Source organism: Mastigoproctus giganteus, chromosome 5 (genome assembly GCF_048544385.1).
Source record: "Mastigoproctus giganteus isolate SK-2022 chromosome 5, ASM4854438v1, whole genome shotgun sequence".
Lineage (NCBI taxonomy): Eukaryota > Metazoa > Arthropoda > Arachnida > Uropygi > Thelyphonidae > Mastigoproctus > Mastigoproctus giganteus.
Window position 1 is genome coordinate 52,987,882 of NC_143579.1, and position 26,418 is coordinate 53,014,299.

At 39.2% G+C, this 26,418-nt stretch overlaps 1 protein-coding gene across 1 annotated transcript in view; it reads left to right on the forward strand.

The window, feature by feature from the left end:
* Positions 1-26,418, forward strand: part of LOC150085395 (UPF0415 protein C7orf25 homolog) — a 61,529-nt gene that overhangs the window by 26,534 nt on the left and 8,577 nt on the right. Inside the window, exon 5 of the mRNA XM_090373200.1 lies at positions 11,330-11,410. Within this exon, the coding sequence (XP_090229326.1) occupies positions 11,330-11,410 (81 nt within the window). The remainder of the gene's footprint in view (positions 1-11,329; positions 11,411-26,418) is intronic.

The following is a 26,418-nucleotide window of genomic DNA, read 5'->3' on the forward strand; positions in this document are numbered from 1 at the left end:
GTTCCTCCACTAAGCCTTTAACGCAGCCACCAGTTCAGCCTTGTTCTTTGGGTGATCTCGACCTGCACGCACCTGGCGATACAATTCATCCCAAAGGTGCTCGATAGGATTGAGATTAGGACTCTGGGGTGGCCAATCCAACTTTTCCACACCCATGTCCTCAAACTACTCTGTTGTGACCGAAGCAGTATGGCATGGCATGTTGTCTTGCTGATACAGGTATGGGCTTTCCCTGAAGTATTGCCATAATGTTGGAAGTGCATAATTGTCCAGGATGTCCTGATATTGCATTCATGGTTTTGTCAATAATGACTAATGGGCCCAAGCCAAACCATGAAAAGCAGCCCCATACCATGGCACAGCATCCACTAAATTTCATTGTTGGGAGGATACAATCAGGAAGGAACTGTTCCCCTGGCATCCGCCACACCCATGAACGGCCATCAGACTCAGAGTGCAAACCTTGACTGTCCATAGAACTGTTTTCCACTGCTCTACAGTCCAGGATTTGCTCCCCTTACACCATGTTAATTGGCATCTAGCATTTGTTGAGGTGATCAATGGCTTGTGAACAGCTGCACGACCATTGTAACCCATATCATAGAGTGTCCTTCATATTGTACTAGTGTTGACATTAGTCACAATACTCTCATAGAGGGTTTGTGTGACTTGAGACAATGGCATATTATGATTTGGCACACAGTTCTTCGCAGAATTCTCTGTTAGTTTTTGGGGTTTACCAGGCTGTTTTTTGGCAGATTCAGTCCCATTCCTCTTCCATTTGCATATGATTTCACTAGCCATTGATCTAGGGATCCTCATAGTGACTGTCTCATACAGAATGCTTGCTTATGTGGCATCCTACTATTATTCCATGTTGGAAGTCTGTTAATTCCGTTGAATGTGTCATCTTGCACGCCCACTTTTGCAATTATCTGTTCAAAGCCCAGTGTGCATATTTATAGTAGGTTCTGTGACATGTTTTAGCATTAGTAGAGGCATTTGATGCAAGAAAGCAAGCTTATGCAGCATCAGCCAAAAAAAAAAAAAAAAAAAAAAAAAGCCCACTTCCACTTCACCCCTCTGTTCGTTCAAAATACCTGTCCAGCTGAGCTTTAAACTTATTTAGGCTATCAACCTCCACCACAAGGGATGGAAGTCTGTTCCACCAACCAACCACCCGCTGGCTAAAGGCAAATTTCCGCACGTCTATCCTATCCTACATCTGTCTTTCCTCAATTTGAATTTATGCCCTCTCAGGTGATTTTTCTGAGCTAGAGGAAGAATCCCATCAGCATTGAGCATGCTTAAACCATTCAAGGCTTTATACACCTCTATCAGATCACCTCGCTGGTGTCTAGTCTCCAGACACTGTAATTTGCAAAACTTAAGCCTTTCTTCGTAAGAGCACCCCTTTGTTCCATTCACTAATCTTGTTGCCCTTCTCTGTACTCTTTCCAGCAGCTCTACATCCTTCTTGAAATGAGGCCTCCAGACCTGTATACAGTACTCTAGGTGTGGCCTGACCATCGCCTTATACAATGGAATAATCACCTCCTTATCCCTGCTGGAAAAATTCCTGTATATCATTGACAATACTCCATGAGCTACTCTTGCAGCCCGTCTGCACTGCTCAGAGAACTTCATATCTGCCTGCACAACCACCCCTAAGTCCCTTTCATTCTCTACCACTGTCAGTGTAGTACCACAGAGTTGATACGTTGCTCTGGGGTTGCTGTTTCCCATGTGTAGTACTTTACATTTGTCAATGTTAAACTTCATTTGCCACCTCTCAGCCCATCTGCTCAACCTTTCCAGATCCTGTTGCAGCAGCATAGTGTCCGTAGTGTCCTTGACAACCCTGCCAACCTTTGTATCGTCTGCAAACTTGGACATTAAGTCCGATATACCATCATCAATATCATTTATAAATACAGAAAACAATAATGGACCCAACACTGAGCCCTGAGGGACTCCACTAATAACATCAGTCCACGATGAGCAGTGTCCATTGATTACCACTCTCTGTCTTCTCCCCCTCAACCACCCCTTTATCCATAGCAGCAATTTGCCTCCAATGTCACACTGCTCCAATTTGTGTAGCAGTCTTCCATGTGCAACAGTATCAAAAGCCTTTCTAAGATCCAAGTATATAATATCAAAGTTATTCCCTGCATCCAGTTCTTTTGTGACTGCATCATAGTATCCAATCAAGTTCGTCAGGCAAGACTTCCCCTTAACAAAACCATGCTGTGTCCGAGCTATAACTGAAGTCTTGTCTAAATGATCCTGTAGTGCTTCTTTAACCAGTGCCTCCATTAATTTTTCTGAAACAGAAGTTAAGCTCACAGGTCTATAATTACTTGTGTCAGCCTTTGATCCTCCTTTGTGAATTGGGGTCACATTTGCACATTTCCAGTCTATGGGTACCTCCCCTGAGTCCAAGGAAGCTCTCATAATTATGGCTAAGGGTTTGCTTACTTCCTTTGCTGCCTCCTTTAATATAACTGGATAGATCCCATCCACCCCAGGTGCCTTTCTTGTGTTTATCTTCAACAGTTTCTCCTCCACTTTACTCCCAGTTATTTCAAGATTCTGTAGCTTACTGCTAGAGTTGAATACACCTCTGGCATTCCCCTCGCTGAATAACTCCTCATGTGTGAATGTCGATGCAAAATATTCATTTAGTTTGTTGGCTACCTGAGCAGGATCATCAACACTTGACCCATCAATATCAAGTGGACCAATCTGATTCATCCCCTTCCTTCTAGAGTTTACATAAGTAAAGAACTCTTTGCTGTTTTTCTTTGCATCCCTTGCCAAGGATTTCTCGTAATCTGCCTTCGCCTGCCTAACCTCCTTTGTAACTTGGTTGCATATCAACTTGTATCTATCATAGGCTTCTGTGTCATGTGTTAATTTGTATGTATCCCATGCATTTTTCTTCTCTGCCATATGCCTCATTAGTTCATCTGACATCCATTTTGGCCTAAACCTTGAACAATATTTCTTAGTTGGTATGTAAAGCCTAGTAGCTTCCAAGATAAGTTCTTTGAATGCTTCCCATTTTGAATTTGCTGTTGGTAACATCATCAGTTGGTCCCACTGTATAGAATTTAAATGCTGTCTCAGTCCATCTTAGTTGCCTTTACGGAAGCAATAACCCTTCCCTTTACCCCTAATGGTAGTTACCTCTTTGAGTAAATCCCACTTCAGCACACTGTGATCACTGCCACCTAGTGGTTCATTTATCTGCAGATTCTTAATGCATGAAGAATCACTGCTGATAATCAAATCAAGAGTATTACTCCCTCTAGTTGCCTCCCGAACATGCTGATGTAGAAAACAATCATCCAATAAATCCACAAAAGCCCTGCTAGTGTGTGAGTGACCAGCCCCCAAATTCCAGTCAATATCTGGGAAATTAAAATCTCCCATTATAAGACACTCTGATTTACTGGCCCACTCTATTTCCCTGTACAGTTCCTTATTATACTCATCAGAGTCATTAGGCCTATAGCACACTCCTACTCTCAATTTTGATCTCCCAATGTTTATGTCACACCAAACTGACTCCACACTGCACTGTCCAGCGATGTCGACTGGCTTCACTTCCTTGGTTTTTATGTGTTTCTTAACTAATAGCATAACCCCCCCCCCCTTCCTATCCTGTCTATCCTTTCTGTAGACGTTGTACTCCCCAAATTGCAGTTCTGCATCCCTTATATCTGTGTGACACCACGTCTCTGATATCCCAACAATATCTGCCTTCGATGTTTTGAGCAATACCTCAAATTCATCAAATTTATTTACTAAACTCCTAGCATTGGTGTACACGCAAGTGTACCTGCACCTGTTTCTATTCTTAGCTACCCTAACACAACCCATGTGTTTACTTGTACTGCAATGGCTCCCAGCAGTCTCTGAAATACCATGCATCTTGTTTTTCAGGCTTCTGCTCATTCTAATAGAAGCAGTGCAAGAATCTCTTTCACCTCTGCCAGTGGCTACTGTCAATCTATTGGTCTTTGTTGGTCCTATGTTGCATACATAGGACCTGTTTCCCCATCCATGGAGGGCTGTCTGGATATTAATGGTAGGGCAGTGTATGAACAGTGGACATAGGGGGTTACTACAGAGAAAATGATCACAACATATCTAAGTAGTAATTTAAATGATTCAAAAACATATCCATTATATATATATAATGGATTCTTTCTGTATAGTAGCACACATCTACACTTATGCCAATACGATACAACTACGGCCTGTACTCCAAAATATCTCACATGTGCTTTTGACTTGCGCGGGCACACTAGGCTAATTCTGGAGGATTTTACTAGGTTTGAACTATTAATATGCGCTACTACACCATTAAGAATAACAAGATACTACGTCGGTTGCGTAGAATAAACTGTACCGCGGATTTCACTGGGGCTCTGGGTGATCCGACAATTTACTCCTAGCCACACAGCATCTAATGCTATTGGCCCTCAGGAGGTGCATGAGGCCAGCAATGTTACACACACACACACACGGATATGACTACAAAACCATAGGTTATATACTGTATTACTGAGCCAGACACAAAGAATAATCCTGTTAACAACCACCTAAAATTCAATATCTGCAACAACCAGCTTTGCCAGACTTGCCCACATATGAATACTAAACATCTCACAAATAATGTTCACGCTCCAGCATTCTGCCACACCAGTGGGGTGGTTTACCTCATTAACTGCGCAGAATGTGAAGCCAAATACATTGGACAAACAGGTGGTGAAATGTACATCAGAATTAATGTACATGGATCATTAATTAGAAAAAAATTTCATCAACTTAAAAGACATAGAACTACAACACTTCCAAACACACTGCTTTAATAATATCTCCATCACTATCCTAGCCATAGAGAATAACTATACCACTAGGCTAGAGACAGAAAATATCAGCATACTAAAATATAAAACGCTCTACCCTTATGGACTCAACAGTAAATTTAACGGACATTGCCATATCAATAATGTACAAGACACCTGTGTCTACAATCTATTTCAAATGGTTAAAAGTCCCACACATAAACCTAAAAAAGTAAATAGTAACAATAAAAAAACTCGCACCAATAATATAACTGGTAGCTTTACAGATATGCTTGTATCTTGGGATACACCTAATATACATATCAAACATATTCATAACATTATCTTTGGATTAAAACATAGCAAAATCAGAGCTTTAGCCAAATTCAACACTGCCTATAACCACAACAACTCACACCTTAACCACCTACTCAAGGACATCTTTAAATTCTTGATTGGTAAAAACACCACAGTCACCAACGAATATATTAGTATCAAATTCAGTAACGCTGCATTGGATCATATCTTCTTAAACAAACTCATCAATATATACAAAGATGACTTACCCATTAAAAACTCACACATTTGCACCAGGTTCTATTACAACAAACCATTCGAATTTACTGTTTGCAACTACAAGCAGACTGCCTGTAACCTAGATAACAGTGATACTGAGGCCGAATGTTTTTGTCATTTGCCTCAGTATCGTGCTTACGTGGATAAGCACCACAAACACATCATCACTGGAGATCTCAGTATCATAGATCACCCACAATTACGCAAATTGCTATCTTGCGGTTTCAAATTTAGACTTACTACCATCAGCAACATTAAAAAGATTAATAAACAATTACATGATGATCTAATGCATTTTTGCTCAAAATTATCATATAAACACCATATAACTTTCGGCACATTATAGCCTTAGTTGCTAATGCACCAATAAAACCCAACAACCAACCATATACCTTTAGAAGCATTCCGCATCTGGCTAACTCGCACATACCAAGCTATCGAAAAACAGATATTTTCAACTCACCACAAATTAATACCCACCAAATTTTTCGATTTAACCACAATTAAGCAACAATTAACTAAGCTACATAATAGGTTTATCATAACCACATTAGACAAAGCTGCCAACAACTACAGCTTTATATGTAAAAAAATTTTATACAGCTACACTGAACTAAATAATAGCAGCATCTCTCACAATTTTATAAAGGATGTGCCAATAAAAGTGGTTATAATACGTAGTGCATACAGATCATGGATGACCTATCCAAGGTCATCCAAGATCTGTATGCACTACGTATTATAACCACTTTTATTGGCTGACCTATCCAAGGTCATCCAAGATCTGTATGCACTACGTATTATAACCACTTTTATTGGCACATCCTTTATAAACTTATTAATGCAAAATTCATGGATGACCTATCCAAGGTCATCCAAGATCTGTATGCACTACGTATTATAACCACTTTTATTGGCACATCCTTTATAAACTTATTAATGCAAAATTCATATCTAAATTTGCTTTCACAGCACGTGGCAACCACACGTGCACAATAGCATACAGATCATGTCAGAAATAGAAGCAAGAACATTGCTGTCTTTTTCATAATTTTGGTGGATGACCTCTGATGATGACACTGAAATTGTGAGAGACACCGCAATGTTGGTCCATACACACCAGGGATTCTAGTTCTTGTCAGCAAAACATGCACCATATTAAGCAAATACCACCACCTGCCTGGATAGTGGGCACCGTGCACGATGGACCCATAGACTAGTGTTGCTTGCCCACACACACACACACACACACACACACACACACACACACACACACACACACACACACACACACACACACACACACACACACACACACACACACACACACACACACACAAGGCATCCATCAGTATGTTGCACCAGGTGTTTGGACTCATCCGACCAGCACACTAATTTCCAGTCCTCCAGTATCCAACCAGTGTGTTGTTGGCACCACAACATTTGCCATCGATGATGATCAGTAGTGAGGAGAGGGTCTCTTGAGTCATCTGCTATGGAACTCTGTACATCTGAGTGTGTGGCACTTCTTCATTTTGGATATTGTTCATGCTTTCTGCATATTGTATTGCAATGTAAATTGTTGCATAGTGATCTGTTGTTGAGGCCACACAACGTGCTGCACCCTTCATTTACCACAAACATTCACCTTTTGTAATCCTTTATAGTTCTGTCGACAGGAGATGGTTTGTTCTGTTTTTACCATAGTGGGCTGTGACAACTGACAAGACATGCTGTTTTGGAAGCACCTGATGCATTAGCTTCCACTATCAGTGCCTTTTTTTGAAACTCCATGATATCTTTACTATGCTCCATAACTTCTGCTTTATCATTTTGATTTCATGACCCGATGCAGATTACCACTGCTCTAGAGTAGGAAGCTGTTCAGCTTTTTATACTGTGAGCTATGCGACTTAGTCCATTATGGATGGGATGGTCATACTTCAGTGAGCACTGGGTGTATGTGCGTTATAGTAAAAATTAAGAGATACCCCAGAGGTAATAAAGACATGGCCAAATATAGCAATCAAGCATAGCATCACCAAGAGGCAACAGTTTTGAATGCTTTTTTGTTGTATTTCTACAATATTGGTGAGCTTAATATCTAATAAATGATCACTGTACATTCAAGACCATTCTCAGATGTCAGTTGAAGTTTACCATAACTGTAGTTAGTGTTTCTTCAGAGACTCTCTACTGCAGCTGCAATTTCATCTTTGACTTTTTCAGTGGCATGTGGATTATTCCTGTAGACATTGTCCTTTAGGAAAAAATTGCAGGGATTCAGGTTCAGCAAGTATGTTGATGAAGACAGTTTTTTATCCTATATCATCTAGGATTTCAATTTGGAAATGACCTCATCATTAAAATGTTCTTTTGGGAAATGAACTTGTTCACCATATATAATATGGCAAATAAGGTTCATGGTGCATGGGAGTAAACATAGGTGAAACAATGTTTCTTCCCATGCCTTGAAGAGTTGGAATGTCGTCTTGAAGGGTTCAGATAGCTTTCTGTATTAATTGATTAGTCAAAAAAAACTGGTCTGACAATTACACCTGATGAAATTATGTCACGTATTTTTTTAAGGATGCAAAGTGTCTTCATGGCTGCATGGGTGGGGGATCTCGTTGCCTTGTGCATATATTATATTCTGTTTATTTATAATATAGCCTCCTCTCTCCGAGATGCTGTTTAAATGCTTATTTGAATTTCTTATTGGTGGGACATGGACACTAGACATGATTAAGTCGACATGTGTCTGTTCTTAATTCCTTGTTTCCTTTTTTCTTTTCTTTGGCTTTTTTTGCTTGATCCTAGTCAAAATGAAGGGGAAAAAAAAACATAAAATTAACAATGATATAAAATTAAAATTAAGAATTTCAATGTTTTAAAAATATTTTTGACATATGTCTCTCTCACATCTTTGCTGCACAAGCTGATGTAAACAGCCCTTTACTGGATTCTAGTATTCCTGGAATACCCTTTCCCTTCTATTGTTTCCTTGATTGTTTCTCTGTTATATCTGTTTGGGGTTCCCTCCTATTTCTTATGCTGATGTGACTTTAAATAAGGGCATGAACCATTTTCCATACTTTAGAGGATGAGGAGGTCTCTACTAACAATTTAACTTTTATGGGAAGAGGTAGCCAGTGGTTATTTTTCAACTGTTAGACTTCAGATCAGTGCACAAAGTCTGCACATCTCATTTACTAAAAAGTAGGATCCTTTTTGTTTTTATTTCTCCATAGTAAATCTATTTCTTGTTTTGCAATTCACAAGGATTTTTCAGTTTATTTTGATAAGTTAAGACTTGTTTACAAAAAGCAAGGATTGTTTTCCCAAGAAAATGTGGATTTTTAAAACCTAGTTCATATTTATTGTACCAATCTTATTAGTTGTTCCTTATTCTTTTTCTTAGGTGGGTTAACCTTACATCAGATTTCATTATGCTCATTCAAGAATCTATTTGTATTATAATCTTAAGCATTTCCTAATCAAAATTGTATGGGTCAAATTGTTACTAACATTTTCCAAGCTTTTCAGTCAGATCTAGCTCACCCTGTCCATTTGGGCAAAAATTGCATTTTCCTTCTTTTACTCAGGAAAAGTAGTTCAGAGTTCTTAATCTTAATTGAAAACAGAATTACGTATTGACAATTTTTTTATATTTCCTTCACTTGTCCTCGCCAACCTTTCCCTGAGTGTGTTATGTACATATTTTTCATGTGTAGACTTAATGGAGTATGTATATGTTCATCTTGAAGGTTGTTTCATATGTCTGTCATTGGGCAAATTGTCTTGAAATCATCTATTATGTGCAGCTATATATTTCAGAATGCATCTCTATTTCATTTCAGAACGCATCTACATTCACACTTGAGGAGTTATTCAGGGAGGAGAATGCCAGAGGTGTATTAAACTCTGACAGTAAGCTAGATAATCTTGTAAGAGATAAGAAATCTTTATTGCAATAATAATAATGATGATAATACAATTCAATACATTGCAATGTTGTCCATCGCAGCCACCAGGCCAGGGGTTAACAGTAATAATACAATATAATAATAATATAGAGCATTGATATATAAAACATAGGAAATGCATATGTGGAAGCACAGCTCAAAATTCCAAGTATAATACAGTTATTTATAGAACAATATATAAAGAAGATATTAGCGGGAACAAATAATTTCATATACATTCTTTGCACTGAACAGAAGTAGTTAGTTCATCATTACTCACTGTCATACTGAAAAGTTAGTATGCCATCTTCACATCAGGTGGTACTGATGGCTTGCAGCATTAAGACGAGCTTCGAGGAGAAGGATCAGGGACAGGGAAGTACAATTCAATGATGAGACATCTGTATTCCCTGTCAGAAGCGAACTTATTAAGGTCAGCATCAAAGGACTGGGCACATGAAAGTAGCTGAAAAGGTAAGAGTCTATCGGATAGGTGGAGATAGCTGAGATGTGGGCATAGAGTTGGAGTTGCTCTGAGGGACTCTCCATGAGCACAGGTCCCAGAATGATGGTGCTGAAATCTCGCCAACCATCATTTTTATAGTCGTGGTAAGACTTTCACCCTAATCAGCGTGGGGAGTCTGTGAATTTGAATCAAGATGGCCATTTCAGTTGTCCTTAGCTGTGGTGGAAGTTTGTTTGTTTATGGCCCATTTTAAGAGCCAAAACTCAGCGGAAAAAAGTGGCCTGATTGTGCTAGTTGCAGCTGATGCCCATACCTCTGCAGCATATAAAAGCGGAGAGTATACTATGCTATGGTTTTTATATCTTTTCTAGTAGTTGTGACTTCATTGATATACTGTAAATGCTGTTTGGCAATCCATCGGAGTCAAGCTGCCAGGGTGAGGAGCTTGTCTATGTGGTAAGTGAAGCAGAGCTTGGGTTCAAACACAATCCCGAGATCAGTATGCTTATTAACGATGGAAACAGGAGTTATACAGAATTGGCTGAATATAAGAAGGAATTTTCTTTAAAGAGAATATCATAAATTCAGATTTTTCTGGGTTTATTTTTAATCCGAACTAGTTGAGGTAGTTTTCAATTTCTGTGAGTGTATTATTAATTGATCCTGTTATCATGAGAAGATCATTGTATGGAGAAAACAGTGTGAGGAGCTTTATATCATCTGCATAACATAAGATATCATACCTGGACTCAACAAGTGGAGAGATAAGTGCAAGAGCCCAGATAAGGGCCCAGAACAGGGAAGAACAAGAGCCCAGATAAGACACCACCCTGTGGCATGCCTGAAGAGATACGTCGCTTGTATATGTGCCAATGGATAGTAAGCTGGATTATTCTGTTTTGAAGTGACGTGAGGAACTGTAGAGTGTCTCCCTTGATCTGGTAGTGGTCTGAAAGTAGCTTCGCATTGCGGGAATGTTTATAGAGTTGAAAGCTGCTTCAACGTCTGCATAGGTGACTGCAAGCTCTGCTTGGGATTCAAATGCAGAGAGAGAGAGCGAGAGCGAGCGCGAGCTGGTCTTCTTCACCACATTGTTTGTGTGAAAACGATGACCTAAGCACCTTCTTCAGCAGGCCAAAAAGGACGTGGTATTCTTTTTTGGTTGGTTTGCTGAATGAAACATCCAGCAAAGCAGGCAGATATTGTAGAATACTCATTTTACAGACACTACACTGACTCCTCATGGTGCTAGTTGCTTTGGTGAGAAAAAAGAAACAAAACCACCACCATAAGTGGTCCACAGACCAAAGGTTGGATATACTGCTCTAATTAGTTACACTTATTTAATTTATATGTTACCAAATTAAGGTAAGAATTTAATTTTAAAAAAATATTATGAACTAATGAGTTTTGAATATAAGGCAAAAAACAAAAAAACAAATGCAACATATTTTTTTCTCTAGATAATTTTTGGAACAGGTGATTCCTTAAAAGCAATAACAGTAACAGCTAATGGAGGATTTTTGAGAGCAGCAGAATCACAGGTAGATTGGAAATATTTAAGTGTAACATAGATAAGCTTTCATAATTTTATTCAATTTTAGATTTTAGCTGAATTCTAAAACAAGAGCACAAAACGGAATCTTGGAATGAATGTGACATATTATTTGCATGTCAGTGAAAAATCTAAACACCTTGGGAATATTTTATGATTTATGAATTTTATATCTTTTCACTGTAATATTGTAGTAAGTTAATAAAAATTCAGTAGATATCTGTGATACATTTTCAATTTGCAATATCTCTCTCTCTCTCTCTCTCTCTCTCTCTCTCTCTCGTTAGTTTTCATTATGTAAGAGGAGAGGAGTTTTCAGTACATGAGAGGAGACCCTTTGTCGTTCAAGTTATGTCTAGCATCTTGCTAGCAGATTTGTGATTTTTGCATTTTGTTATTCCTTTTCCCACCAGTCATCTCCAAATGATTATGCAGCATAGATCACGTGAGGTTAACTGTTTAATAGATGCTATGCCATGTGAGTATATAATCTAATTTTGGAAGTATGTATAGACATAAAAATGAAATGTTCCAGAGTAAGTGGTTAAATACACGAAAAATATATCTTTGTATAATAGGCTATCTCAAATTGGGGCCTATTGTACCCATCATATGTAATTTTCTGTTTTTTTTTTCCCTCCCCATCCTGGAAACAGGTAGTTCAATTTTGAGAAATGCAAAATCCAGTGCATGTTAGTATTGGAAAAATGATGTAAGGAAGCAAAAGTAGGAAGTGTCAACAAATTAAAAGAAAAAAAAAAGTGAGAGAGGAAGTATCGTCAGATTAAAAGGGGGAAAAAAAAGTGAGAGAGGGAGAGAGAGAGAGGGAGAGAGAGAGAGAGAGAGAGAGAGAGAGAGATCAATTTTACTTTCCCTCATTTTTTCCAAGTATTTGTCCAATCCCTTTCTAAACTTAGACAAACTTCCAACCTTCACAAAAGTGGGCAAGAGGTTTGTTCAGAAAAGGAAAATTTTTGGAATTTATTCTACAATTATAACCTCTTAATTTAAATTTATGCTCCCTTGTGTATGTCACATGACTAAGTATAAGGCGCCTCCGTAGCCAGGTGGGCAGGAGCAGCAGTGCGTAGCACACGCTTCTTGATTAGACCGGGGTTCGAGCCCGTGACCACCAAATACGGAGGATGCGGAAAGGTCAGGGAATGACCACCGCATATCCCCGGAGCAATATGGCCTTAGTTGCTAATGCTCCTAAAATCCAAATAACAAACAAACAAACAAACTAAGTATAAAAATTTTCTGTGTTTTGTTTGCTCAACCCTTTTAAAGCTTTAAACACCTTGATCAAGATACCTTCTCTAACATGATCATATTTTTCTTAAAATCTTGCTTTTAGACCCTTATGCCATATTCAAGATATGGTGTAACCATTTCTTTTGTTATGGAATAATTACTTTTAATCTCTATTGGCAAAGTTCCTTTATATCATTGTCAGAACTTTGTGGATCTTCATAGTGTCTCTATATTGTTCAGAGAATGTTATATCAGATTGCATTGTTACTACCAGGTCATTTTCATTATCGAAAATCTTGAGTGTGGGATTCCCCAAATACTGGAGGTTTCTACGTAGCTTTGTAGCAGTGTAATCAATATCAGGAAAGGCTTATAAACTATAATTTATAGCACTACATAGGTGTTTTAATAATGGAACTTTATCACATAGTCCGTAATGTATGACATTAATATCCTTACTGATTTTAGTATCAGTGATTTGGAGTAGACATGATATCGCAAATAGGTCGCTTGATAGTTTGAATCACGTAGGTTGACAATAGAGAGTTAAATTTATTATCTACGATAACTACTGAGAATTTACAAACATAACACTGTAGAAGAATACATATAACTTAAACTTGATAGGAGATATGGAATTCATATCACAAACTTTGTAGGAGATATGAAATACATATACCGTAAGCTAGATATTGAAATATATATATATATTCAAGAACATAAACTTCATAGCATAACTGGTGCATAGTGTAATTGTTGCATTAGAATATAAGTTTAGTATAGTATTTTTAATTATTGAATTTGAACTGAAATCATGTCTCAGAGCAAAGCAAAAGGCTCAAGGTAGTGGGAGTACTGTGACTTGGAGGAGGACTGAGGTGGGTGGTTATCATCTGAATCACAGCCTTATAAAATGTGCTGCTTGTTTGATGTTTGTAGAACTATCAGGAATGGGATATGATATTTCATGGGGGGGGGGTGCCTTTGTGTGCTCGATGTAAGTATGAGGACATTAGGTGCCAACTCACTCTGTTATGGGCCTTTGTGAGAGCTTGAAGAACAGAATGGATGCCCTTGAAGGATTTAAATTGGAGATCCCATCAATGAGAGAGCTTGCATTAGGCAATGCAGTGGCAATCCCCAAGGCAGAATGTGCTGTTCTCACAGGAGCTAGTTGTTGTCGGTGACTATTGGCGAGGAAATGGGAAATGTATTGTGCAAAAAGGATAAGTGAAATAGGACCAGGGTATGTCTGCCAGGCACTAAAGTTGATGATGTTTTAGAGCAGGTATAATCTTTTAAGGGCACAAAAGGTGATATTGTGTACATGTTGACATTAAGAATAGATCTGTGGACTTATTAATAATTATAGGTTAACATTGATCCCACTGAAGTCTCCATGGTCAATGTTGAGCCTACAGTAGAAGAAGTGAAAGCAGCCATACAATCCCTAAAGAATGGCAGGGCACCAGGAGTGGACCAAGTCACCACAGAAGCGATCAAAGCTGGGGGAGATGTACTGCTTCGCCGACTACACTCACTGCTCAAAACCATCTGGTGCACTGAACAAATTCCGCTAACATGGAGGAAAGCCATTATTGTACCGATCCACAAGAAAGGTGATAACCGGGATTGCAAGAACTACCATGGCATCAGCCTCCTTTCCATCATCGGAAAGGTCTTTATGAAGATCATCCAGTCAAGGCTGCAAAAACATCGCGAGCAAACCAGTCGAGAAGAACAGGCGGGATTTAGACCCGGGCGAGGATGCTGTGATCAAATCTTTACCATCCATCAGCTGATGGAGGAGAGGATCTGGTGTGGACAGCGAACCGTCATTGTTTTCATTGACTTGAAGTCTGCTTTCGACTGTGTCCATCGGCCTGCCTTATGGAAACTACTAGAGGACGAACATGTACCTCGAAAAGTCATCACACTCCTCCAAACTGCATACAATGGTTTAACCAGCCAGGTGCGCATCCAGAACGATTTATCTGAGGAATTTACCATCCAAACTGGAGTCCGCCAAGGGGATGTAGCCTCCCCGTTGCTTTTCAACATTGTGGTCGACGCCATTATGAGGCAAGCATTCAGAAACAGACGGGGCATACAATATGACAAGGATCACTATGTGACTGACCTGATGTTTGCCGATGATAGTGCTATCTTTGCTGGTAACGATTCTGAAGCCACGGACATCCTCTACGACATTGCCCGCATTGCCCGGCCATACGGTTTGAAGATCAATGCTGATAAGACAAAGGCCCTGACAACAGATGGGTCGCAAGCCACCATCTATCTCGAAGGCCTCCAGATTGAGCAAGTGCAGGACTTTAAATACCTTGGGTCGCTGGTCCAGGAGAAGAAAGTTGCATCCACCATGGAAATCCACAGCAGAATTGGACAGGCGGCCACTGCGTTCGCCTCGCTCAAATGGTGTCTGTGGAAGAGGACCAACATTTCCTCAAAGACTAAAATCCGACTCTTCCGGACTTTGATCCTGCCCATTCTCCTTTACGGATTAGAAACATGGATTTGTCTCAAGCTAGATTTAAACAAACTTGAGGTATTCCAAATGCGATGCCTGCGGCAGATTTTGGGCATCTCACTTCGCATCACTAATGATACCATCCGCGCCAGATGCCAACAGCAACCAACCATTGCCGACCAAATCCAGAAGCGAAGGCTTAGATGGTTTGGCCACGTATGTAGAATGGGCATGAACAGAATACCATCCACACTCCTTTGGAGACAACGACCCACCCAATGGAGCATCCAACGGACCGCGCCTAGGAAAACGTGAGCCAAGCAAGTGGAAAATGACTTGAAGAGCCGACTTCTCGACCTTAACCAGGCCAGGACTGACGCCATGGATCGCAAAGTATGGAAGAACATCACAGAGCAAGTCAGAAACCCTGCGGCACCTACAGCAGCATACTGGTTGCGTGGCCAACCGCCTCCCCCAGCTGCCAGCTAAGGACCAAGAAGAAGAAGGTTAACATTGAAAAATGTTGCGAGTTAAGGTTAAATTTGAATGTGTCTGCAATTCTATCCAGTGATAGGAGGGAGTACATGGTGAGAAAAATTGCACATCCTGAGAACAATTGTACGTAGGTTTTTACTAGTCCTTAAATTTAGAAATTTTATGGATATCCCCCCCCCCCCCCGGACCATTATCCCTTTACTATTTTTTTTTTTTTTTTTTTTTGTTGTGCATGACTTTTTATTTAGCTTTAAAAACAAATTGAACGTAGATAAATAAAATAACAAAATAAATGTCTTCACAAACTTTATTTCAAGGATCTACAATAAAAAATAAATAAACATGTTATACTCTTCACAAAAATAGGCAAAACTGATGTAAAACCATACATTTGTATTTGAACACAAAAAAAAAAAAAAAGCCTTTTATACTCAACAAAATACTAAGTGGGTGTTAGAAATGTAAACTAGTTATATACAGAGTTCTTAAAATTAAAGCATCCCTATGTAGATGGCTCTGGAGTGAGTTCTAAGGCTTATACTGAAGAGACATTTGAACAACAGGTACAATAAAGAGCTCGCCATTTATTGGGAAAAAAAAATGGTTACAAAATTTGTCACTATATGGCGCTGTGGCAATACAAATCACTTTGAACAGCACTACAATTGTTCAATGTGTCCTCCATTTTGGTCAACAATAGTTTCCATTCGAAGAACAGCATATTCTACAGTAGAATGTAACATGTCAACTGGAATAGCCAGCACATGATGTCTAATGTCCTTCAGATCTGCCAGAATTTGACATCCTTCCCGATACACCTGGTTCTTCAAAAAACCGCACAACCAGAAGTTGCATGGGGTGAGTTCCGGTGATCAGGGTGGCCACCGGAAACAACGTCTGATGACCTGTTCATCTGTAAAGTGATGCCTTAGCAATCTTTGGATACAACAGTGGATGTGGGGTGGCGCACCATCTTGCATGAATATATTGTATCCCGAAGGCACCCACGTTATTGCAGCTCTGGTATTGCAAAATTTGCCAACATTTCATAATATGGTTTACATACGGTGGCACTCTCCCGCCGGGACAGCCTATTGGTGACCCAAATCCGCACTCTCTTGAGCGGATCTTTCTTTCCAAACTCCTGGGAAGGACAGGCTTGCCTCCCCAATTTTCTCACTCTGGTGGGGCATGGGCATGCCTCACTACCTGCAGGGGCCATCTACTCTGTTAGCCCCTTATTTCCAATTTCTTCTCCCAGTCTTCATCCTCCCCCCAAATTTTTTTCTTGCACAGCGTTTAGCCCTACATTTCAAAATCAAAAGAGAACATAAAAATTTTTGCCCAAACCTATTTGGTTTTTAAAACTCACTTTCACTGCACAGCTCCACATCGCATACTATTAATACTAACTTGTTAAGTATCACTAATATGAACCTTGATTTTTTTTTTTTTTTTTTTGGTCCTAGCCACTGAAATCCCAGGTAAGTAAGTGGCAAGACCAGCCAGGGTACAAATATTGGTAACACCTGGGCGGCCTCCCTGTGGCGGGTATTGGTAACGTCGGGTCTCACTAGGGGCCCGGCGGCTAACAGGCTGGACAAACAATGGGCACAACAAACTACATAGTACATATCCCACACACTTTTAAATCTCTGGCTTGTCCAATACAGAGAACATATGCGGAGGTGAGAGAAATCTCAGGTGCCGTCAGACCCCGAACATACCTAATATGGTTTACACCTGACGGAAAAATTTTCAACGCACAAGATAGATATGGCCGGAAGCGGAAGTAGAGTATCTCAAGCAGCAGTACCGAACGGCAAGAAATGAATACACAGCCCTGTTTAAAGAAAGGAAGAAGCGCTCCTGGGAGCACCTAGTCTCCACAGTTGGAAGTTCTGCTCCATGGGGAGTGGTCTACAGAGTAATCACAAACAAACTCCCCAGGGGAGAAGTCATCCCAGCCACCAAGATGCCACAAGGCACGTATACAAAAACATGGTCGAATCTATAAATAACATCCTTGACGCCATGTTCCATCAACACACGCCACCAAGCACCGCAGAGCAAATATACTATGTGAGGAAAACAGCACATACACCATGGCCCAAGTGGAAGACAGCTTCACCAAGGAAGAACTGGACACCACTGCAGCAAAAATAAAAAACAAGAAATCTCTAGGAGAAGATATGCTGGAGCCCGAGATCGTAAAGAAGGCTGTTGAAACCATCCCAAATGAGATCTTAAACCTCTTCAACCATTGCCTTGAAGAAGGCCATTTCCCAGCAGTATGGAAATCTGCAAAATTAAGGCTTATTCTCAAGAATCCGACAAAACCACAAGACCTTCCAGAGTCATACCAGCCCATTGCTCTTCTATCCACACTAAGCAAACTCCTAGAACATCTTCTAAGCAATAGAATAGAAATTCATTACTCCAAGGCTGGCCTTCACTCTGAAAACCAATACGGCTTTAGAAGCGGATGCTCCACGGTGGATGCCTTAGAGAATATCGTCAAAGCAGCTACCACTGCCAGCCATAAATACTTCTTTGTCATTTCAGTGGATTTTGCTGGGGTGTTTGACTCCCTCTGGTGGCCAAGCGTCCTCGGCAGACTGGAAAGCAAAACTACCAGCTAATTTGTATAATTGTATAAAAACCTATCTCGCAAACAGAACAATAACCGTCAGTGCTCCGTACTGTTCAGTCACACGACCAGTCTATAGAGGATGCCCACAAGGCTCAGTACTTAGCCCACTTCTCTGGAACATGGTGCTCGACAGCTTTCTAAACCTCGACCTTGGTGATGTGAGGTCACAGGCCTATGCAGATGACCCGATCCTGATGCTGGCGGCAGACTCAAGAACTCAACTAGAGATCTCTACAAACCATGCTATAAATATCCTACAAGACTGGACCACCAAAACCATTTAAAGATATCCCCAACAAAAACCTGCTCCATCCTACTTAAAGGTTCTCTCAATATCAGAAGGCCTCCCCAGATAAAGATTTAGGAAACAACAATTAAGCTTTCCACTGAACTTAAATATCTTGGTATTCTGCTGGATAAAAATCTGTCATTCACACCCCATCTTACTTACCTCTGAAGCAAAATCAAAAAATACTCTGCACTATACTAGTCACTCGTCATGACTGAGGGCTTAAGAAGAGGACCCTAGTCCTCTTCTATAAGGCAGTTTTCTTACCAGCAGTAACATACGCATCAGGAGTCTGGTTCCACAAGGCAGTAACAGCAGTAAACAAAAGGAAGCTAGAGACCATTCAACGTTCAGTCCTACTGACAATCTCGAGAGCCTGCTGTACTGTAAGCACCCACGCCCTCCAGGTCCTCTTGGGCGCTCTACCCCTGGACCTGGAGATCGTTCACTGTGGGTTGCTTTATCAACTATCCAAAGGCAGAGCAATCGCCTGCCTAGACTACACAACTGATCCGGCAAACGATCGTAAACTCGAGAAAAAACGCCTTCTCACCCACCTACAGCAGGCCTGGCAAACCTGCTGGACAACTTCAACAAAAGAGGAAGTCGCCCGAAGATTCATACCTGATAATCAACTAGTGTTTCTCAAAAGCCCAAACTGGTTTTCACCGGGACTGCTGGCATCTTACCTACTCATGGGACACGGTGCAATAAGAGCAAAACTCTCCAGTTTCATTTTGAGTGACACCCCTCTCTGCCACTGTGGACAGCCAGAGACGTGGGAGCACCTCATGCACCACTGCCAACTATACGAAGACCTCTGCTGCCTCTTAATAGCCAGAATACGTTTCTCATCCCAGAAATCGCCAATAAACCAAGAACAATATCCAGGAGATATTGTTCTTGGTTTATTGGCGAGGACAATTATAAAGCCTTAACGGAGTTTGCACAGGATCTTTTTACTAGAAGAACATACCCACAACCTTAGTAGGAATTTTCCTACAAACCAACCACTCGTCATCCATAATAAAGATCCTTAGATGTGTCAACCAAACAAAAACCTAACAGCTACAATCCGAAGAACAACTAATCATTAACTTAACCTGGATCTGACCACTGGCTTAAACTGGAGTCATTATCTGGACTTGACCACTCACACGGACGGGACAACATGTCCCAGGAATGGCATACGAAGACCTGACAAAGACATTATGCAGTTTGCTGCCGAAACATCATTAGGCGATCTGAACCGGGTACCCTCACTCGGTTCACTTCCCTTCCCTTGGCAGGGGGATGGATACTCTGTACCCTCCCCCTGCCATCCCCTATCTTCACTTGGTGAGGCATGGGCCTGCCCCACTGACTTTTGGGGTTATCTTCACTATTGACCCCATATTTCTGTCTTTTACCCCCCAGTCTCCCTTCCCTCTCTAGCTATCTTGTGACTAGCATTTGACCCTTGTCAAAACTACACAAGTTCCACACTAAAAAAAAATAATAATAACTCTACCCCGCATAACTTATTAACTCGAGTTAACTTATCTCTTTCGGCCTGACCCAATTTCTAGCGTTTCTCCTCCCCACACACTTTTTTTTATTTTTTTAGGTCCTAGCCACTGAAATCTTAGGAAATTAGGTGGCAGGACCTGCCAGAGTAAATAGTAAATCTCTAAAATACTGGTGTACCTGGTCTGCCTCCACGAGGTATAGTGTGGGCAACGGTGGGTCTCATTTGAGACCCAACGGCTAAAAGACCAGATGAACAACAGTACAAAACATTACACACCACAATATCCATACACTTTTAAACCTCTGGCCTCTACAGTGTTCTGTATCACACCACAATGTATACTACGTGGAGATGGGGGAAACCCCTGGTGCCGTTAGACCCTAAACACACTGTACACTATAATATCACTGTCCAGTGACGGAACAGGTGCAGGGTCCAGTCAGTGTTACCTGTTCAAAAAAATATGGCCCAATCATGAATGTGGCCATAAATCCACACCACACTGTCACTTTTGGAGAATGCAACAGGACCTCTTGGATAACTCGAGGGTTTTCTGTTGCCAAAATGTGACAGTTGTGCGTATTCACTTGTCCATTTAAGCAGAAATGGGCTTCACATCACTCCAAAGGATGTTTCATGGCTAAGTGATATCCACTGTCATTCGTGCCAGAAACTGAAGTGCGTATGTGAAACGAATATCTGCATCACCATGCTTTAGCTGCTGTAGCCTGTGCATCTTGTAAGGATAGTACCGCAACACCTGATGCCTTACAGTGGAATACAGCATGTCCACTTCACGAAAAACAGCTGGCACACTTGTACTACCACACGGAGATTGATTTGATAAATCCACGACGGCCATAGCCACATCTTCAACATGAGAGGAGTCCGCTCATTTTTGACCTCTACCTGGTTGAACACCAAGATGTCCTGTTGCTTCAAATTTCACAATCATTTTGCAGACAGCACAAAGTCATAGGTCCATGCCTTATGTGCTTCTTATGCCAGAATTCTCTGATAGCCGCAGCTGCATTGTTATTGTTCTGATAGTACAGCTTCACTAATAGCCTTTTCCTGCAATGTTGTTGGCATTGCTGCTGCTGTAGTGCAGGCAAACGTCTACTGTATTTTGAAGAGACTGCTTTGCTTTTATACAGAACAGTAGAGCTGAGTAGTGGCGCTGTGACAATTACTTACGATTATGCAAATAACGTAAGTTATTTGCCTAATCATAACTAAGATAGTTATGCGCCATACAGTGACAAATTTTGTAACTAATTTTTTTTTTATAGAAAAAATTTTTTTTCTATAAAAAAAAAAATTTTTTTTATAGAAAAAAGTTTCTGTTTTCTGATAATGCATTGACAATCTTCATTATTATTCTCTTTCGATAATGAAATTTAAAATTTTTAATAATGCCTTGGTCCATTGGCTGGAGTTTTGACGTTACGTTTGGTGGTAAAAACAACAACTTCAGGCGCCTCCGTAGCCAGGTGGGAAGGAGCAGCAGTGCGTAACACACGCTTCTTGATTTTTCTTAAAACCCTGGTCAATATCATAACAATCTTTGCTTTATCAGTAATACTTTAAACACTTTCTCTTCGACACTGTTTCTGCAATTCTAAAAATTCCTGGACTGCAGCTCTTGCCGATACATACACCGCAAACTTCGCTGCGCTGGCCATATAGTGAATTGTTAGTACTGCCTACTCAATGATGTTCACTCCAATTCAACAGTATCACGTGACCTTTCCTATCAGTCACTTTGAAGAAGTATACGACTTTGTGAATTTCTTTTATTCTGCTTTCATTCATATATAAATGAAAGAAAATTTATGGTTAATGTATGCTGTATGTTACTTTTCAGAAAAAAAAAAATACAAGAGCATATAGCCTATGTGATTGATGACAAATTGTTCTAAAAGAATGAAATAAAAAAAAAAAAAAATTCATGAAACCATCTACTGGGAGTCCAGTTAGATGAGAATGGACATATAATGATTGACAGGAAGGTCACGTGGTATGGTTGAGGTGAGAAGCAAATGTCACTCAGTAGGCATTACTAAAAACCTACTATGGTAGCATTCTATGTATTGCCGCCGCAGCATTCTAAAGGTTTGCCACAGCGAATTTCGTTTTCCCCTTAGCCAACATCAGTTAACAAATCTACCCTATTAGATTAGATGTAAAGTTTATGACCACTTTTAAGAAAACCTATTTGGTTTCATAACTGTAACAAAAAAAAAAAACTGTAACAAAGACCCTCCTACGGGCGTAGGAGGGTCTTTGTTACATTTGTGGTGTTACATTTACATTTTAGTGAACACTTGTGGTCATTGACGCTCCTATGGGCATCAATAGCCACAAGTGTTCACTAAAAGGATGATTATTTAATTCTAGATGCTAATGCGCAATTTCGGAGGGAAGGAGGCAGTATATTTGAGCGGCTGTTTAGCAGTAAATGCTTGAAAATCTTCAAAAATGCTTTTACTAATTTTTTTAAAAATTCATTATAGAGAGACTAACACTTCGTTATATGGGGTTAATTTTACATGTAATTTTGTTTCAAGATGCGATGTTTTGCGAAAACATTCGTAATATATATATTTTTTTTTTGGTAGTTGTTGGCGCATCGGCTTCTGTGGCCATAGTGCACCTCCCAAGGTTTTTGCAATACTTTGATCAAAGCCCGAGGTGGGATTCGAACCCGCGACCTTTGGGTTGCCAGGCAGGCACCTTACCAACTTGGCTAGCCCGGTCGGCCATTCGTAATATAGAGAACTTCATTAAATAGAAGTTTATAATAGAGAAGTTCCACTTTATATCTTTATTACATATTGCTAGATATTCTATGGCAGTCAGAGTATTTTGTAGTTTTTCAGCACATTCCTTCTTCCAGAGGTTATATTCAGAAATTAACATATTTTCGTTAACAAAGTTCTCACTATTTAAAAGGTCATCTGCATAAAACTAAAATAGTTTTCTTAAATTTTGAATATAGATATTTTCAGTAACATTACTTTTTGGAAGATAAAACATCCTTGTGTTAAAAAACGAGACTCGATCTGATTTAAGAAATTATCTAAAAATGGCACAAAAGTCGAGATCCGATAATAGTCCTCTGCATTATCGCATGGTATATTAGTGATTGGTGTGACGACCTGTAATTCGTGGTACCTTCAAACTTATTTAGTAATTTTTACATAAACCGTGAACTTCTAAAAAAAAAAAAAGATAATTGTTTGTCAGCATCTGATCTCATTTCTTGTAGTACTATTTTTAACAAATTAGCCAGTTCAGTTGCTTTCTTTAGATATTAATGGTTTATAAGTATTTACTCAAGCCAATACTATTGCTGAATACTTTTTTAATAATATATAAAGCAACCAAAATATTACCATTTGGATGGAATTGAGAAGTAATTGTGCATTTGTTGCTGTATCTTTATCTTCCCATGAGCTTATTACTGTTAATTCTGCAAATGTTGGTTCTAACAATTCAATGAATATAATTACAGATTCGTGCCTGTCCACCCATCTAGTGGGGCACATTTTTTGAGATGTTTTTTCTTGGAATTAGGACACAATTCTTCTATCTGTTCTATACCAACTGCCTCTTTTTATACTGAAAGAATGCGTAAACATTTTGAATGATTCCCATGCAATTTCGGATATCTTGCAAATCACATGAATCCAAAATTGCTAAATTTAAGCAATGAGATGTGCAGTGCATGTAGTGCTTTTGGGTTTCATTCTTGTATATGAGCCTGGACACCATTTTATTATGCCACTCATCAGCGCTGTCATATCCTTGTCTGTGGATATTTTTTATACATAGCCCAAATTTTTCAAGTTGATTAATTATTTCTTTCGCTATATTTTCACCACTTGCAGAAATTAGAGGGGCAAATGAAAGAAAATTTTCGCATATTTGAAAATGTTTTGTCTACGTATCTGACAAAGCGACATTTGTTAAAATGTCTCTAGTTTCATCAGCTAACACAGAAAAATATTTAGCTTTCTTCATTTTGTTCACAATATGTTTCTGAATTATAGAATCACAACATTCAATTATTTCGTTCTGGATGCCCATACTAGCGTATAATGAATTTTTACCGGCGGTTCTTAAGTGATTTTTCTAAAACAATGCCCCTGGCATCGACTTGTCCCCTTAACAAAGCTCAAATTTCTAATAAGTTAATGGGTCCACTGTCTCGATGACTTCTTAACGGTATTCCTTGTTTTTCCACAAAGAATCGTTTTAATTATTGGCACCAGTCTTTTCCGATTTTCCATTCATTCTTTGTATTTTGCTTTATCCAGCAATTCTTGTACGGATAAACATTTGCCACTAAGAACTTGGTGGAAATCATTAGCTTGACGTAAGGATATTCCATGATAGTGTATAGTAGTATGCAAGTTAAAATCTCTAGTGACATGTTTCCACTTATTATACCCAGTTTTAGTCTGATTATGACCTACATTTGTACTAGAAAACAGAACACAATATTTACAATATACAGCATTTTCTATTTTTGAGTAGGCTAACCAGTCGTATTTTCTCAACCAAGAAAATTGAAAACGTCTATTAAACTCTTCTGTTTTTTTATCGGTAGATCCAGGAAATTTATAGTCAGAATCGGGAACCCAAACACTACCTAAAGTCTTGATCCACGATAAACATTTTTTTGTCTTTAAGTAACGCGATGTTATTAACTTCACACTTTTCATTGATTTGAACTTTAATTTCCTCTGCATTTGCTGACTTCACATCCTGGACTTCAACAGAATTTTGATGCTCAGATGCACCATCATCACTCGTTTTGAATTTTTTTGCCCAAATTGCAACATTGAACTTTGTTTTTGTTTTTCCATTTTATCTAAAAAAAAAAAATTATAAAGTCAAGCGAAATTTTATATAGGAGTCCTCAAATTTGAGGCTAAGCACGAGGATCTCAGAAACAGAAATAGATGCAAGGTTGGTTAAATTGGTGTAAATTGCATAATTGGAGGCCTAATCTGTTGAAAAATAATTTTTTTTTTGTTTTTGAGAATTTCAAAAAAATGTGAAATTTTGAATTTTCGCCTTTAACTTCTGAGGAAGATTTGTTTATAGTTTTTCTGTCGAATAAAAATTGCACCACTGGTCAGATAGTTCTCAAATTTAATTCTCTAGTAAACTTCTCTATTCATTTTTCAACAGATCATTATTAGCACAAACTTTGGGATTGTAACTCTATGTATGAAGAAAAAAGTGAAATGTAATGTGGAACATTTACTTTTAATGAAAAAAGCTTATCTTTTATATTGAGTAATTTAGTATGCTGGTAAATTAAAGCCTAACAAAAGCAATTGTGAGAATCAACGAAATGAAATCTAAATTTTTTACAAATACTCAATATAAACTTTATACACCAATTTAAAATTTAATTACCTCCTTTCTGTTTTTTGCCTCTTGCAATTAAATTTATCCAAGAGTGGATTATAAATTTTCACAGAAACACAAATTGTAACTATACCAAAGAAACACTTACAAACTTACTTAAAAAGCTTACTTAAGCACTTACTTAAAAAGCTGCAAATCGCACTGATGTCACTTTACAACTAAGCCAAAAATCTTGTTAGGTATTAGCCTACCTACTTATTACGCATATTTACAGTTGAACCAGCTGAACAAAAACCCGCGAAAGTCAGATGCACGGTGGCAAAAGTATGTGGAGCTCGACCTGATAACTTCAGTACAGTAAGGGACATAGTTGAACTTTCATCTGTGGGGTGTTGTCAAATAGTAATTAAATTGAAATTGGAATAGTGTTTTCAAATATGGAAAATAGTAGTCATAGTAAAAATATCAGAGTAGAGTATAGGCTCTGAGGGGACTGCAGCCCCATCCTAGTTATGCCACTGCTGGGGTGGATGGTATCTATCCAGTTATATGAAGGGAGGCAGCAAAGGATGTAAGCAAACTTTTAGCCATAATTATGCAAGCATCCTTGGATTCAGGGGAGGACCCCATGGACTGGAGAAATGTGAATGTATCCTCAGTTGACAAATGGGGATTAAAGGATGACATGAGTAATTACAGACCTGTTAGTTTAACTTGTTCCAGGGAAATAATGGAGTCAGTGGTTACAGAAATAATGCAGGATCATATAGACAAGACTGCAATAATAGTTCAGACACAGCATGGGTTTGTTAAGGAGAAATTTTGTCTGACCAATTTGATTTTTTTTTTAATGAAGACCCCAAACACGAGAGGTATTAGAACCTATAGTACTTAGCACCATGGTTGGGTTGGAGCTTGAGAAG